The sequence below is a fragment of the Diadema antillarum genome, unplaced genomic scaffold, assembly GCF_040938485.1.
Source record: "Diadema antillarum isolate AM-2024a unplaced genomic scaffold, OU_Dant_1.0 scf00000015, whole genome shotgun sequence".
NCBI lineage: Eukaryota > Metazoa > Echinodermata > Echinoidea > Diadematoida > Diadematidae > Diadema > Diadema antillarum.
The window spans coordinates 4,035,043-4,051,688 of record NW_027270904.1 but is presented as its reverse complement, the minus strand read 5'-3'; the positions used below and the strand labels follow the sequence as shown (position 1 = coordinate 4,051,688).

The window sequence follows — 16,646 nt, the reverse complement described above, 5'->3', positions numbered from 1 at the left end:
CTTTGTGCAATATTTTGTGCAGATGCTTTTGCATTCAGCACTGTGGCTAAGAGAACTAAACTAATGGTGTAGACTGCAGTGGAGGCAATCCCTACCAAGAGTCGCACAAAAAGAAAAAAGGAGGGACTGCTGGTAGAACCCCATGACTGCTGGTCGCTGCTGGCATTGGAGCAACGATCGCACCCCAGCTGATGCAGAGTATGTCATTGCCATTCTCAACTCTCCCCTTGTCGAGCTTCTAGCAGTTGGAGCACCGGGCAAATTAGATCAGCCATCACCGATTCATCCCTCGGTGCTTGATCAGTGGCCGTACCGCGAGGTGAAGCCGAGATGGTTCATCCGACGTGCGTGTCGATCGCGACCCTGCGGTCACAGCGGCAGCTCACGAGTGGTGACGCTAGTAATAAGAAGGATGTTGCAAATTCATTACCTGCTTGTCAGGGTATTAAGTTATTGTCCAGGCGTGACCAGCCCCTCAAACCCTCGGGCGAGGCGCTGCCAAAGTATTTCCCAAAAGTTGCCGACTTTGGGGACATCCTTGCCTTTTTGTCTCAACAATCTTACTTGCCAGAGCTGACACAAACAGAGGTCAAACCACCTTCTGGCTTCTCGGATTCAAAGGAGAACAAGCCAATTGAAGTGCAGAGGGTGGATGCAAATGTAAATGCAGGAAAGAACAGAGAGTGCGAGCAGACTGATTTGAATAGATGCAGGTTGCCATGCAACAGACAGATCGACAACAGAGTCCTGGAAAACCAGTCAGAGAAGGAGGACTGGGAAGAAAAAATTGCAGCTATTGAGCTCACATCTTCTGAAGTAAAGCCACCAGTGATCACACCACCCACGTTCAAATTTACTGACCTGCTGGACATCACCCGGTCGCAGCGTCCACTGCGCTATCAAAACAAAACTGCCGCTTCCCTGCAGAAGAACCCAAATCCCAACCAGGATCGACCCGTAGCCCCCCAGAGGAAAAATCCCCCAAGACCGGTCATGATTGAGACATCTTTCCTCGATAACTCGCCGTACATCCTCCAGGAGGAGCCAGAGAAGGAAAAGCTTCCATTTGACCATGAGGATGACCACGATGGACCTCTCATCATCCCGCTGGACTCAGAGAAAGCCAAGCTCTACGAGAGCCTGAACACCTTTGCTCCACAGGTGCCCTTTATCCCGCCACCCCCTCTCTGGAGTATGATCAACACTCAGCCGAGGGTGTCCCAGCTCCTGATTGACCCACCTTCCTATGAGCCTCCATCGAGCCCACCGCCCTTCTACCAGCCGCCAAGTCCGGCCTACAGCGCACCTCCACCGGTGGAGGACTTTGATACCAATGTGCCCCGTTTCCGTAGTAACACCCTCAGTTACTTGCAAGAAGTCAAGGATTTCCTGTCAATGACTGAGAAGAGGAACCAATTGAAGCAGAAATGTAAGCTTGATGCATGACCTTTTTGACTGTAAATAATAATAATAATATGAAATATTTATATAGCGCTTCATACAAACATGTTTCGAAGCACTTTACAATTATCGAAACAAACAAACACGTAAATCAACTACGCATACAAATAAGCAACTATACATAATCATCAGTTCTGTTTTAGAAATAGAAATATTTTTAGTTTCTTTTTGAAAATGTCAATGAAACAGAAATACAATGTTGAATGTGTGACTATTCCTCACACTTCTATCATATTAAATGAAATGATACTTCACTCTATCATTTCAGTCTTGACTGTGTTAGTAGTTTATAACAGAATATCTTCATCTAGCACAAGGAAGGCACATTAAGTGTTTATTATCTTTGCCCTGAAAGTGTTACTTTATTCCTTTTACTATACTTATTGATGATCATGTTTCAATATTGCTTTGAGAGAAGCATTCCATGTTTCTTAAAAAGAAATCATGCTGTAGCAATGGAAATTGGCTTACTACAATGTATTCTCATTTCACTGTACTTATTATGATGTTTCAATATTGTTTTGAGAGAAGCATTCTATTAAAAAAAAAAAAAACTTGCATTAGTGGTGGAAAGCCACTTACCTCTTTATGATTTCTGATGATATCTCAGAGGAAACAACATTTAGGCTTGTAAACATAATCCACTATCTCAAGAAAATGTTCCGTGGGTACTGAATAGCATACGAAATTTTCCTTAAAATCTTTGAAGTGATTTCCAGAAAGGAACACTTTTTGAAAAAAAAAAATGTCGATATTTCTACAGTCTGAGCTGATATTATTTAACAGTAGCAGTATTTGTTGATCTAATTCAGAGCAGATTGTTCTTGTTGAAGTTCTTTCATGTAGAGAACAGGGCAATATTCTATTCTATTCAGTTTCTACTTAGTTTTGGTGACTTTTCTACAGTGTCAAACTTTTCAGTTTAAATGTGAAGAGAAAGACATGATACCTCTTATTAGATATTCCATGGTACAGTGTGTATCTAAATACCTTTGTCTGATATACTTGAAGAATGAATGCAGTTTGTGTTTTAAGTGTGATTTGCTCATATTCTACATCGACATGTGTCTAATGTTGTGTACAGTTCTGTAAAAGTCCCTTTATCTAAAGCTGCATCTTTACAATATTTGCCAACAAAGTGCAATATTATGGATTTCTTAGTCAAGTTTTGTGATTTTTTTTTCCAGCAATGTGCCTAAAAGTAATGCACCAGTCAGGAGTGAATGGATGCAAAAGCTCAGTATTGTGCATTTATGTGAAATTAAGTCATTTTATCTGTGTGAGTGCAAGAAAAACTTGGTTGTACAGGAAGAATTTGCATGTTGCTTTCTGGAGGGATTGATATTCTGCGACAAGGACAGGTCAATCTTAGTAAGATGTGGAATGTTTTCAAGCCCGTTTACAGCTTCATCCCCTCTTGATCTTTGGGCGAGAGCTTTAGGTGCACTCAGATGCACTGGGTGATGTCATTTTGCCGTTCAGCATGGAAAGACGAGTCCTTTCCTCGCGGGAGTGTCGGGGAAAGATATCGGCAGGCATTAATCCGGCTTGCCCGGTGGCTGAGGCCCTAGCTGACTGGAAGCGTGCATGGATAGGAGTGGGAGAGAAAGGGGCAGGGAGAGAGATAGAGAAGCTACAGGGGTAAAGAAATGCACCCCTTTTGGCTGGGCCAGCTCTCTAGGCAGCCATGGATGGAAGGAGGGTGCTGACAGGTCTGCCACTCGCTTGGCTCCCTTCAGATTAGGGGAGGATGATACGGCTGCCCCCTTACTCCTACTGCCTCCTGCCCACAGGGGTATTAGTTTCATTTAAGTCAATCATTGCCACTAGCAACCACATTTTCTTAGGATGTCAGTAGTATTGTATAAGTAACAGTTGGTGGAGGGTTAAACAGATTTAAACCTGTCACTCTTGGGAATGCCCACTTGGGTAGATCAACAGTTTTCTACATGTAGTAAAAGATTTAGTGATGCAGTCTTTGTTGTGAGAATTCGTGTAAACCAGATGAAAAGGGGGTATTACTGTCATAGAATCACAGTAGTTCAGAATCAGTATCACTTTTGAAACTCAGCAGCTGTTCCATGATGCCGTGCTTGCAGTGCACCGACCACTCTAATCCAGAATCAACTTCTCGAGGCTGTTTCCTCATTGATATGCCCCTGTTTTTAATAGTACAGGACAGAAAAAAAGGAGCTTTTCCTCAGAGAGAAAGTTGCTTTAATGACATGAAAGGTTTGAAGCAGCATATTAACAAATTATTTTGTTTGATTCCCAAAGTCAAAACAACAGGAGACAGTATCATAGATATCGTGCATTTATACTGAACAAAGATACATTTGTACTGTCATGGAGGGTTTATAATGAATTGAAATATCTGTGATATGTTATGGTCAGTGTTTTATCAGAATATGATATTCTTTACTGATTTGAGGCTCTTGTCATGCTGCTTTCATGCACTTGTAGTTTTGTAGTATCTTAGGATTTTTCCCCCTTTGATAGGACTTCAAATCTAACTGATAAGTCCATAGTTATGATTATTTGATGGAAAATTGATATTTCTTAACCCGTTGAGGACGAGTCCCGAGTATACTCGGGCAAGTGTGTATGGAAAATGCGTGTTGAAGCAAAATCAGTCCGTCCTCAATGGGTTAAAGAGATGAAAATGACTGATTCTGTAAACTGAAAATGATACACTTGAATTTCCAACATTATATAAGTAAACTGGACAATGCTAGATTGATTCTAGTAAAACACTTTACCACATCACAATGATATTCATAAAGATGAATTATTACACAGTTAGTTCTTTTTTTGATATTAAGAATCAAAGGAATATTATGTTGGTTACATATTAATTGCTATCAAGTTAGTGTCATGTATTTATCTTTCATAAATGTGGCTGAAAGTGATACATTTTGCAGATATGAATATTTTTTTCCAATGTATCATTTATCATTATTCATTTGTCTGCTGCATAACTTATGAACATTGCTCATCATAACTATCATTATCAAAAATTGATAAACAGCAAACATAGGTTAAAGTATTTAGACTAAAGAATGAAAGGTTTGGTATACTATTCAAGCCGGTTAAATAGTATGGTTATTCGGAACACAAGAAATTATAATGAATTTGATCCACAATGGATTATCATTACAATGACACAGACCAACGTGAAACCCTTCTCTCTTTCAAAGAATAACAAAATAAGATTCCACAGGTGAAAAGATGAAATAATGCTTCCTTCACTTGTTTTTGGTGGATGATGCACAATTCTGTTCTCCACAAATGTTCCAAATTAATCTTATGTATGATTGATAGAATTCAATGATCATTATCATTTGATAGTTTCAGAATGAGTAAAGTAGAAATGCCTCATTCTCTTGCAGCTGATAGTAAAATTGCAAAGCTCTCATTGTCACAGTGAGAAAATATATTTTCCATCTTCATGAACTTCATGAACCGGTGGAGCATGTGTCTCTCTTTGGGTGCCTTTAGTCTTGGGTTACCTAATCCTACACCCTGTAGGTTATGAGGAGTAGTGCTGTCATCACCACATCGTTTTACTATCTGACACAGCTTGGAGAAGTAATCATATACGGCAAGCATTTATTGATACGGCTTGAACTGTTTTCTTTCTCTCGCCAACGTTCCTGTTGTGACGCCGTGGCCCCGCGCCGCTGCGCGGAACGGCACCCCCAATTACGCCACATCCTCGGCGGGTATTTTTCTTTGCCGCTCGGTCGTAACGAGTGCGCGGCCGACGAGCCCCCGTGGTAGCGCCAGATTAATAGGCGGAGGGTTACCCTCGTTGGATGATAAGTTTGAGTTTCCCTGGAGGCTTGTAGTAACAGTTAACTGTTATGGCTAAACATCCGAGGAGTTGGTACTCCCAAGTTCTTTGAACTCTAGCCCTTCAGCTTCAGGAATTAGCAAGTTAACTCCTTAAGTGCCTTATTTGCATGCACTATAATCCTCAATGGCATGCAAAGTTCACATATGAGGACAAGAACTACTTTTTCTTTTTGTCTGTGAAATAGAAATTTATGAGGTATTTCTTTTATACTATGTGGGCAAAAATTGATGGATGCAATGAAATTCCGTAAATGTGTATTTTCCCATTTACAACAAATTTTGGGAAAAAAGGCACAATCTCAAAGCAGTAATTGTGGAAGTTTTGAACAGTCTGTTTTGTCAAAATATTGTAGAAACTTTTTATTTTAGTGGAAAAAGCAAAGTAATAACTTCTGCTACTTTGACACTTACGCTGTATTACCTCAGTCCATTCCAGATTATTTTGCTCGAACCCCCCCCCCCCCCATTCCAGGTTCTAATCGCACAAGTTGGTTGGGCTTACAATTACAGGCTATATACCACCATTATTTTTGTGTGTCCTTTCGATGTGGCGGAAAAAAGAAACAGACCAAACATTATAAGACATGTTGCACTGGTACAAATGCACTTGTCTGATGTTATGAATGGTAACAGTATTTTATTTCTTCCATTTTTCTTCTCTCTGTTTCACCCTTTGACAGTATACCATCTTCAGCTGGAAGCTCCCAAGCCGAAGCTGATTCCATGCATAACTCTTCCGGTCTATGGCCCACCTCACTATGGAAAAGAGTAAGTGTTTGATATCAAGGGTTCTAGGGCAGTTACCCCCTGGGCAATTACCCCACACCCTTCCCCTGACCCTAACCCTCATCCTAATCCTGAACCTAATCCTGAACCTAATCCTAACCCTAATCCTAACCCTATCCCAAACTCTAACCCTAAACCTAACCCTAACTCTGATCTTTACTCTAACGTTATCACTAACCAGTATTTTTTATTTATTTTTTTTTTGGGGGGGGGGGGGGTAATTGCCCTGATATGTTATCAAGAGTGCAATGATGTTTGTTTAGGAAAAGTGGAGATTTGATGAACGCTGCAAACTATACAATTTCCATCTTTTTTTATCACAAGTAATAGCTCTATATACCACTGTACTGAAATGTGTTCATGAACTTTTTTAAGGACTTTATCCAAATACACATGTGGTTGTTTAGTGGGGTAAGGAATCCATTTTATACATCATGATTTTTATTCCATCAAGTTATGTCAAATAATAGTATGTGAATTGATATCCAAACATTAGTATGCCATCTCAATCTTTATGATTTTGAGTGCACTGGGTGTGATGAGAGCATGTGAATGATGGATAATATCTTGTACTTCAAGAAATTCTTCCTCCCCCAAAACCAAACAAACAAACAAATAAACAAACATCACAAAGTGCTCATTCTAAATTAGCAGTTAGGGTGCTGTTGGTACCACAGGAAATGTTTTGTCTATTTGGTAAGTGTATCATACCAGCACTAAAGACACTGAACATTTGTGATAATTAAGTGGCATACATGCTGTTTTATGTGTGTGTGTGTGTGTGTGTGTGTGTGTGTCTTCATCTCTTTCTCTCTCTGTGTTTCACACAAGCTTCAAGTAATGGATGGAATATAATTTTGTATTTTATGAGAAGTCATAAACTGCCGCCCAACAGTCAGTGGTCCATTTCCTCCCCCAATATCCGCTCGACAAGAGCCACTTAGTGACCAGAAGGGGGTAATTTCCACCAAACTTGTTGAGGAATCACACCCTTCTGCCCCCCTTACCCCGGAGCGTCCGCTCTCTAAGACAACATCACCACCCGCGAATTGTTGAATCTTTAACAATAACAGTATTCTCATTGCATACATCGTTGATTCTATGTGAAATTATTATCTCACCATGCGGCAATATGATGGCATTGTGGGGTTTAATCATACTGAGGGTGCGTTAATCAACTCACTTCTGGCATAACAACTTTCAGGAAGATTTGGGCAGATGATAAACGCACAGTTGTTTTGATTATGGAGTTAGAAACGTCTTTCTGAAATGCTGAAAAAAAGTGTGATCTCAGATGCATTTGAGCCAAAAACACATTTCTGTGGAGAAGATAAATGCAAATTCATTTTGAAACACCTCTATAGCTTGGTCCTGCCCACGCCAACCACTGCCAACTACACATCTCCGCTCCTTAGGTCAAACTGCACTATGGAGCTGCACAGTAAAAAGGCCTCCCTCTTGACTCCAATAAAGCCCCCGTTCCACTATCACGATTTGGACCCCGATCTGTCCCGATCTAGCAGATCGGGAGAGAGCGGCAAAAGCGTACGGGGATCGGAAGCATCGTAGCAGCAGCGTGTAGAGGTCGGGGTTGGAGCGGGCAGTTTTTCAGATCGGGAAGAAATTTTGAACCGGTTCAAAATTTCTTCCCGATCTCCCCGATCAAAATTGACATATTTTTAATCGTACGGCAAGCGGGGAGAGCGTAGTGACAGCGTAAACGCAGCGGGGAGAGCGTAATGACGGCGTTCTGAGCGTAGTAACATCGGCACAAGAACGGGAAGTAATTTTAGCTGTAATTTTCGAAGAAGAAGAAGAGATGAAGAAAAAGAAGAGAAGAAAGCAGCGAAGCAGCTACCCAAAAGGCGAAGAAAGAGAGACTACACGTGATGCTGAAAGAGGAGGAAGAGGACATAGCAGAATTTTGAAGAATATGAAATCATCTACAACTGGAGGAAGACGGACTATAAAAGCAAGGACATCAAGAAAAATCCTTTGAAAAATCAGCACGTCTTTGTTTATACAATGCATTGCTGCAAAAGAACCGTGAGTTGAGGAGGCTCTTCAAGTTCAAGTTCAAGTTGATTTATTTCACTTCCAACAAACAAATAATAAAAAATACAAAGAAACGCTCATATACACAGACGTCATGAAATCAGTACCACAATGCGATGAACAGAATAACATTGTAAAAGAGATACAGGCAAATCATCAACAGAGATACAAATAACAGTTACGTCACTGTGGTAAATGCATACAAAATATTGCTGGAAATGGAGGGGACTGCTAAAAAGCATCAGAGCTTGTAGTATTAGAATGCAGTCCCCTCATAGAGAAAAATATATAATTGCAAAAAACAACAACAACAAATTTCCCTAAGCGGTAGCAAAAAAAAAAGACAGACAGAGTAATACACACATACATGCACATATACGTACGCACATTAACAAACACATGGCGGCTCTCTTGTAAGGAAAAAATTGATGAGAGGATAGAAAGATATAGTAGTGAAGAAGGTCGTAAGTCCGAGGTGGACAAGGGGGGGGGGGGGGGGGGGAGGAGGAGGGGAGAGGAGAGGGAAATGGTGGGTCATAACCAGGGCACTGGAGGCACAGAAGCACGGGCTCGCTGATGAAGAAAGAGTAGTGAGAATAACGAAGCAACAACAACTTTGAAAATCAAAAGTAAAAAAAGAAGAATGAATCTTCGAGGTCCACAGTATATTTCTTCGGTTCTGCATGCTAATAAGTTGACTGACTGCAGACCCACCGTCGAATCGGGGTACATCGGGGCACATCGGGCACTTTTCAGCTCTCTGAACGGGGTAACAGCGTGATAAGATCGTATAGATCGTTCAGAGCGTAGATACAGCGTGCATTGATCGGATAACATCGGCAACATCGCACTAACAGCGTAGCTACATCGTTCTAAAGCGTACCGGCAGCGGCAGAGATCGCAATGTCTAATTCCCGATCATCGTAGTAAGAGCGTAGCAAGCACTTGGTAGTCGTAACTGCAGCGTACTTAGAGCGTTCTAACATCGTACTGTGTCCAGATCGGCTCAGGTTTTACCCGATCCTTCCCGACCTGAGAAAATTGTCAAATCGTAGCGAGAACGGCATAGTGGAACGGGGGCTTTAAGATGATAAATGCAACAACTCGAGAAACGCAATCGAAAAGGCCTTTGGCAAACGTGTTAAGATAGTGGGTATTGAAACATGTTTCAAACATGGGAAATATGATAAATGCAGCCTATGACGGATTAATCTAAACTCTGAAGGCACTCTTGGGTCACCTTCCAATTTATCTGCTTTTGCACTTTTAACCCTCATCATCCTTTGCTTGCCAATCAGTGCCAGCCACCAGCCACTGTCATACCTTCCTCCACTGGCCTCTGCAGAATTCCTGAAATGAAATCCCAAATAAAGAGGGATTACACAATCCTCCAAATCCATTTTGATTCACAATCCCACATTATGAGTCTTGGCATTATTTCACATGCTATTTTGTTTTTTTATAGTCAAGGTTGAGGTTGATAGCAGAGGGTAAATGATTGACCAAGTACTAGTGAAATAATATGAGTTGTAGTCACCTCAGGAACACTTAATAAGTTACAGTGTAAACATGAGTTGCCTCATTCTTTTGGAACATCATTTCTGATTTGAATAGAAATAATTCTGTTCAATGATGAATCACCTATGAAGTATGTTTGGTTTTCAGTCTTGGTCCCACTATACTTCATTTCATTTCATTTATTTTTTCGATTTTTTTTTAACAACACTCAAATACAATCATAAACACAATATAATTATGTGAATACAAAATATTTCAAATATTTACATCTGTGCGCAAATTATATGATAAAGATAGCAAAATTTAAACTGAAGTCATATGCAGCCTGTAGATTGTAGTTTCGTCAGAAAAACAAAACAAAATCAAAACAAACCATGATGATGCTTTTATTTGGATTGTTGTTGTTGTTGTTTTTTCTGTTTTGATTTGTTTTTGTTTTTGCATTGTTTTTTGTGCTGTGAATGCTCTGTCTCTTTGTTCTGGTGGTTTAAAGATCATAGTTTAATATAGACATGGATGTAGTTGGTAAATTGGTAAAATTAGAATGCTCTCAATTCTATAAAACTAAAATTAAAAATTCAATGAAACTAAGATTGAAATTTAAATCTTGAAAATTCTTTCAAGATAGAGTGTTTCTTAAATAGTGTTAGGAATACAGTTAAAATGAGGGTCCAAACACCACAAAGAGTGAGTTCATACCAGGTGAAAGCTATTACATGCTGAATTGGGCAAGCATTAATATAAACTAATTACAGCAAATAGTTGCCTTTCCCCCCACTAATTACCTGTGGTTGTGGAGGTTACTGGTTATTAGGTGAGCAAACAAGGACGTAATTGTCATTGTACCAGAGACCGCACTACCTCAATCAATGTCATTACCCCATAATGCTTGAAGAATGGATAGAGGTTAAAGAGAATATGGCGGAAAGGAAATACGCCATTAAAGACTTGGTAGCATTGGGATAACACGTAAAGGGAAGACTGCAGTCCCGACTTGGACGAATTCAAGAATCCTTCTGACAAATTGTGTACAGCTTATTCACTGATCTGTATGTATTGTAAGTGCACAGAGGGCCAAAGAATCTCGACTTGAGTTGAACATTTAGTGATGAGCGTACACTTCAATGCACATAATTGGCCAACACGTAATTGTATTCTAGCAGGCCTGTGCTAGTCGTGGTTTTTCAAATGTACCTGATGCCCAGTAAAATGAAGATCAATTCAATTGGGTCACCCTTCTCTCTCCAAGCTATTGGGTCTTTAAGGTGGGGTATGCCATCAAAAACCAAATAATTCTTGCACATTTGTTGAAGATCACGAATGCTTGCATGCATTTTAATTTTGCAAATTTCACAAGAGCCAAGATTTGTGAAATTAAAATGCACACAAAAGTTCTTGTCTACACTATACATGTATGCATTAATTCCATGCCACGAAAATATCTTGCTTTACAGCAATAGAAACTTTACCTTAGTTGTGTGTCGCTTTCATTCTCCAGACATTATTCCACCAATGTTTTCTCTGTGATCATTGTTGTATTGTCATTTAGTGATGTTACCTGAAGGGATCAACCTGATTTTAATTTATTTTAGCTGATCTGAGTATTTTTAGTATCACTTTGCTTTGAGTGTAAAAGTTACAATGTTTGACATTTCAAGCAAGGTCATACTGGTAAACAAGGAACGGGTAAAAAATACTTTTTGTTAAACCTTAAAGAAAGAAAAGCAATACTAAGTAGACAACATCCTCTGCGTTACTAGGAGCAACATTTTATGTGATTATTATTGTTATTTGCTATTGATACTTGCATGGCCAGTTGCCATTTTTACTGACCAAAGTTCTTGCACATCTTCGTCCAATACTTTGAAAAAAAAAATCACTGTTTGTGTGAATCTCATAAAAGAAAGCAAATCCCACATTCAAATGATATCATTGAGCCATTCAATATACCTGTAACCTACTGTAAAAGTCTGTGCCATATTGGTTTCTTCCTCCTTTACCACTTTGTCCTATTCCTGCAATTATTCTTTGAACTAAGGTGGAACAGGTTGGAATCCTGTCGCTAATAAGCCGCCGCAGGGTTTTAATTTCTTTGCAATCAAATAAGCCTGTTATTCCATACATCTGAGCTAAATCCTATGATTTACCGGCTAATTAGCAGCTGACCACATTCCAAAATCTATTACTTCCTCGCCCCTAATCTCCAAATCCATGATGGAGACCAGCCATGCTTTACTGTCCTCCGTAACCTTGGCGATGATTCCCTCTTCTTCCCCAACAGGTTCCACGGGGCGATCTCGCGCGAGGAAGCCGACCGCCTGCTCACCAACGGAGGGGAAGGCAGCTACTTAGTCAGGGAGAGTCAGCGGGCTCGCGGAAGCTACACCCTCGGGCTGAGGTAACAGCAAACACCCTTGCCCCTCCCATGTCCTGTCTTCCGGCCCTTGTCATGTCCTCTTTCTTTCTCTTTCATCAGTGTTTGTTTCCCTTATTAAAGCTCACACAGGAAGAACTATATCAACAATCCTTTCCCATCACTTAAAGCTGGTGAACCGCAATTAGCAAAATCTCGCAGTTTTCATGCAATCTCTTCAAATTCAGCATTTAGTGATGTGTTGAATTACAGAAAAATGGGTATTGTTATGAAAAAGTGGCTATGACTCACAGGAAAAAAGAAACAATTCCAGAAGAGTATCTCTTAGATTTCCTTTAATGCTTTTGTAAATGTGTGACATCTTTCATTTGCATCAGATAGAAGGGTGTATACTTTGTTCGGTAAGCATTACCCTTACAACATGGCATAAAGAACCTACTAAGTATCTACTATTGTGCTAAATAAGTTCTCACTTTGAGCTCCATTGTACAGATGATGCTTTTGGTATGATTGCGAGCATGCTTTAAGCAGTCACTGGGTAGACTGTTTTCTTTTCAAAGAAGATCAAACAGGTATTCCTTTCTTTTCTCAGAATTGGCAACATTGTCCAATACATCTTGTCCAATACATTTTGGCGGGGTGCCAGATTCATCGTGGACGAAAACATTGTGATGAGCACCGCTATCTGTTGTAAATGCAGCGATCGTCGTAATCACCAATAATCTCTTCATCCTCTTTTGCCCTAACGAAGTGTGACTCCATTCACAAATTGGTGGAACGTTAATACACGGGGGACCAATGTCAATTTGTACGCAAGGTGGTCTAATAGGAACCGTGGGTGTGAGTGTGCGTTATCTTCCCCTGGCTGCAATGTGTCCGACATCTGTCGCTACTCCAGATGCGCGGCCGCCGTATATTGAAAACCGATGTGCGGCGGTTGTCCGCGTCTTGTGAGCATTGCGTCGCACCGTTTGAGGAATCGGGAGAAGATGCTTCCCACCTTGTTTGTGGCTCAGCTGCAGCTGAAAACGATTTCATAAGAAATTATGTCGTCTCAACGGTGACAGGTGTCTAATAAAAGATATCCTTATATGTATGAGTCCGAGGGGAGAGTTGATCTTGAAATTCCCTTCAAAGTGCAAGTACTGAAGTGGTTACCTGCATGCAGTCTAGAAACTGATCCACCCATAAGGCTGCGTTCACATAGAAGTATACTGTTCGGGTATTCGGGCTCGTTTTTCGAGGGCACGCGAATAGCTTGAATCGAACGATAGGATTTCCTCACACCGGTTCACATAGGAGGGCACTATTCGAAAGTACCGAATACCTGCGAAAAGTATAGCAAAGTGGGAATCGAGCTTGTTCGATTTTCTTGCAGCGTATACCGTCCCTCGTTTATGAAATAATGACAATTTTGGTCTGGATTTGCCCGTTATCAAAAATAAGCATGTAGACTGACATTCTGATGCAGTTTAGAAATTGTTAATAAGATTTGCTGCGATGTAGGAGGAAGAAATCCTCACTACATGGGATGGTGAGTTGACGGTGCGGGTGATGGTGTATTCGGTGCTCGAATAGCGAATAGCGAATAGCGAATACCGAATACCGAATACCGAATACTTCTATGTGAACGCAGCCTAAGGCACCTCATATCTGCAACATATGTAAAACTTTTGATGTACCACTCTTCCAGCAGATAATGATGAATGCTTTCTCCGCTTTATTTGCTGATTCAAGTGTCAGCTGGAGTGTTTTCTTCACCAACAGACCTTTTCTGTAATGTATTGCACATTATGGATGTTTCTTCTCCTACAGCCTATCTAGTAACAAAGCATTTCATTCACCTGCTCCCTCCCACTAAGTTCCATAGATGGGAGTTCACTCAGTTGTTGCTAGGTCGGGCAAGCCTCTGGCAAGCTTTGTGGTGGTTAAGGGCAACTTTTGTGAACAAGGTATGCATAAAATCTGAATACATTACAGAACCAGTCTCTTGGCACAGATGTCTGAAAGAATGTACCTGTAGTAACAACGACAGGGTGTTCCTCTTTTTCTTTTCTTCTTCTCATTCTTCCCGTTATCATTATCAGCGTCACTATTACCATCATCATCACCATTGGAAGATTAGATATTTGTATTATTTTGGATTGCTATGAATGGGATACCAGGGTATACTGCACGAGTTAGGACCAATATTGCACGAATTGAAGATGAATGCAGTATTGGCCCTAACAAGTGCAATATTCCCTGGCATTCCATGAATTTAAGCCTTCCAATATGATTATTATCATTTATAAAATGGGTTCAAGAATGTAGCCAATAGGAAGCGCTGAAATGAGTCACATGTGCTTTGGTTACTCAGTCCCATTGCACTGCGTGTTAAATCCTATTGCCGATCGTCTGTGCGCGCGGCGGCTCCTTTGAATTGCATGCATACACATACGCGCTGTCGATCCTGTAAACAACTTCTAGTTCGGACTGCCGGCCGGCCGGCCTTTCTTCCCTTGTGCATAACATGTGTCCCTTGTGCATAACATGTGTGGCGTACGTATCATACGTACAGTGTACAGTAGACCAAGCGTTGTGGGACCGGACGCGTACATGGAGTCACTTTGAAGGGCAAATCCAACGATTTAGCAGGTTAATTCTCACGCCGTTTTCAGAGTATGTTGTCTAGTAGGCCAATATGAGGAGTCTATATCAAGTCTTTAAGGTAAAGGGTGCATATTCTATGTAAAATAAGTAAGTTTTCATGCGGGGAACTTAAGTGTCCGGAAACCCAACCCCCCATCATACTTATATGTGCGCGATTTCCGAGTGCGACGTGCGTAAATGTTTGGGACGAACATCTTCGGACGTCTTGACCCACAAAGGTACGTGAAAAACGCTGAAAAATGCTGTTAGTTTTCGAATTTTCTATAACACATTTTATAAAACAAATGATGCACAGGATTATTTCGTGGTGTTAGTGGAGGCGTATAGCTCACTCTCGGGTATTTACAATGTAGTGCAACATGCACTCGGCTTCACCTCGTGCATGTTTCACAATTGTAAATACCCTCGAGTGCACTATACGCCTCCACTAACGCACTCTATCCTGTGCATCATTTGTATAATATAATTATAAGTACAGAAAGCATAAACTGCTCAAAAGTACTGCACTTCTACTTGTCTTTGAAGTTGACTCGGCACTGAAAAAGGAGAGCCCCTATGCAACTAATTGCATATAAAGCAAGCAACTAGCAAGATGTTTGTGTGCTTGTGAATCGTGACAAGATTCCGTGCACTAGTAGCAAGTGTTGTGCACTGCACTCGGCAAGCGTTGTGCAGCAGACGAGACAAAATATGATGTATTATTGAATGACCAGTAACAATGTTAGCCTATGGGAAATTAATAAATTGGCTATGCATTTTATTCAATATGCTCTCACATTGAATGGTAAAAATTGAGGACACAATATGCGGTTTTGATACTCTGCCAAAACATCCTATATAGATGATAATTTGTAATACATAATGGTAGCATTGAATTCTGTCTTACTTTGGCAGTCTGAAATTTAGTTGTAGGATTTCTTTGACTCTCTGTAAGGTTCATGGGACATGTTCTGAGTGACATCTGAGATTTCTTAGCTGTTTTTTCCCCCTTATTGTTGTGCATCATCATTCCACATACATCATCAAATTTGCAAGTAGAGAAGACAGTTGTTTGTCGTTTTTTATGACATTTTTTTCCAGACAATGGTTTCTGAATTAATATCCAGCTTGGTCGGCATTGGTTCCAATTGACCTTTGAAATCACAGTTGTACAATGCTTCTCATGTTGTAACTGTCTGGCAGTAGACCCCATGGTAAAATACCTGTTGTGATAGTCTGTACATAGTCTTGCTCTCAGTCACAAATGTTCTTTTCATCATAATCTTTCTAACAGTCAGATATCTAAGGATGGGGAAAAGTGATTTGATTGAAATGTGAAAAGGGTGCAAAATGACTGATTATTTGCTCAATGCACAACTACCAAACTACATACATTTGTTTATGATAAATTTTGCTTATGAATATCAAGGAGTGATAATTGTACAAGTACATCCTATTTTTGCTTTTGATAAATTTCATCTGGCTTGACACTCTTTGTGGCATTAAAGAAAATGAAAAATAAAGAATAGATTGTACTTTTATTTTAAATGAAAATGCTCAATACTTCGAGAGCACTCAGTGGATCTACCTACAAATGGAAAAGGAATTATATGAGCTATATTGAGCAAGCCACCAGATATCTGCCTTTTTTGTACCATGAACAAACAAACTTATGACCTTTGCTGAGGCAAAAAGTTTGTGACTGCGTAGAGAAGACTATTTGATTTGCATGGATCCTCACAGCACCTCCCTTGTTACCCTAATGAGATAATAAATGTCATTACTTGGGGACATGATCGCTGGACAAGGCTGATGCATCTGCCAGGAACTTGAACCCAAAAGTTCAGGCATCGTGCACGGCGGGAGGGCCAGGACATGAGTCTGTGCCGTTCATGTGCCGTAGGTCAAAGGTCAGAAGGCTTCCCTCCTCATGGTCCATACCTGGAGCAGTGAGATGAGGGAATGA

At 40.5% G+C, this 16,646-nt stretch overlaps 1 protein-coding gene across 1 annotated transcript in view; it reads left to right on the top strand.

Moving 5' to 3' along the window:
- Positions 1–330: 330 nt before the first annotated feature.
- The window catches only part of LOC139723973 (N-chimaerin-like), a 38,335-nt gene continuing 22,019 nt past the window's right edge, over positions 331–16,646 (top strand). Inside the window, exons 1-3 of the mRNA XM_071635176.1 lie at positions 331–1,429; positions 5,997–6,084; positions 11,957–12,073. Coding sequence (XP_071491277.1) covers positions 331–1,429; positions 5,997–6,084; positions 11,957–12,073 — 1,304 coding nt within the window. The remainder of the gene's footprint in view (positions 1,430–5,996; positions 6,085–11,956; positions 12,074–16,646) is intronic.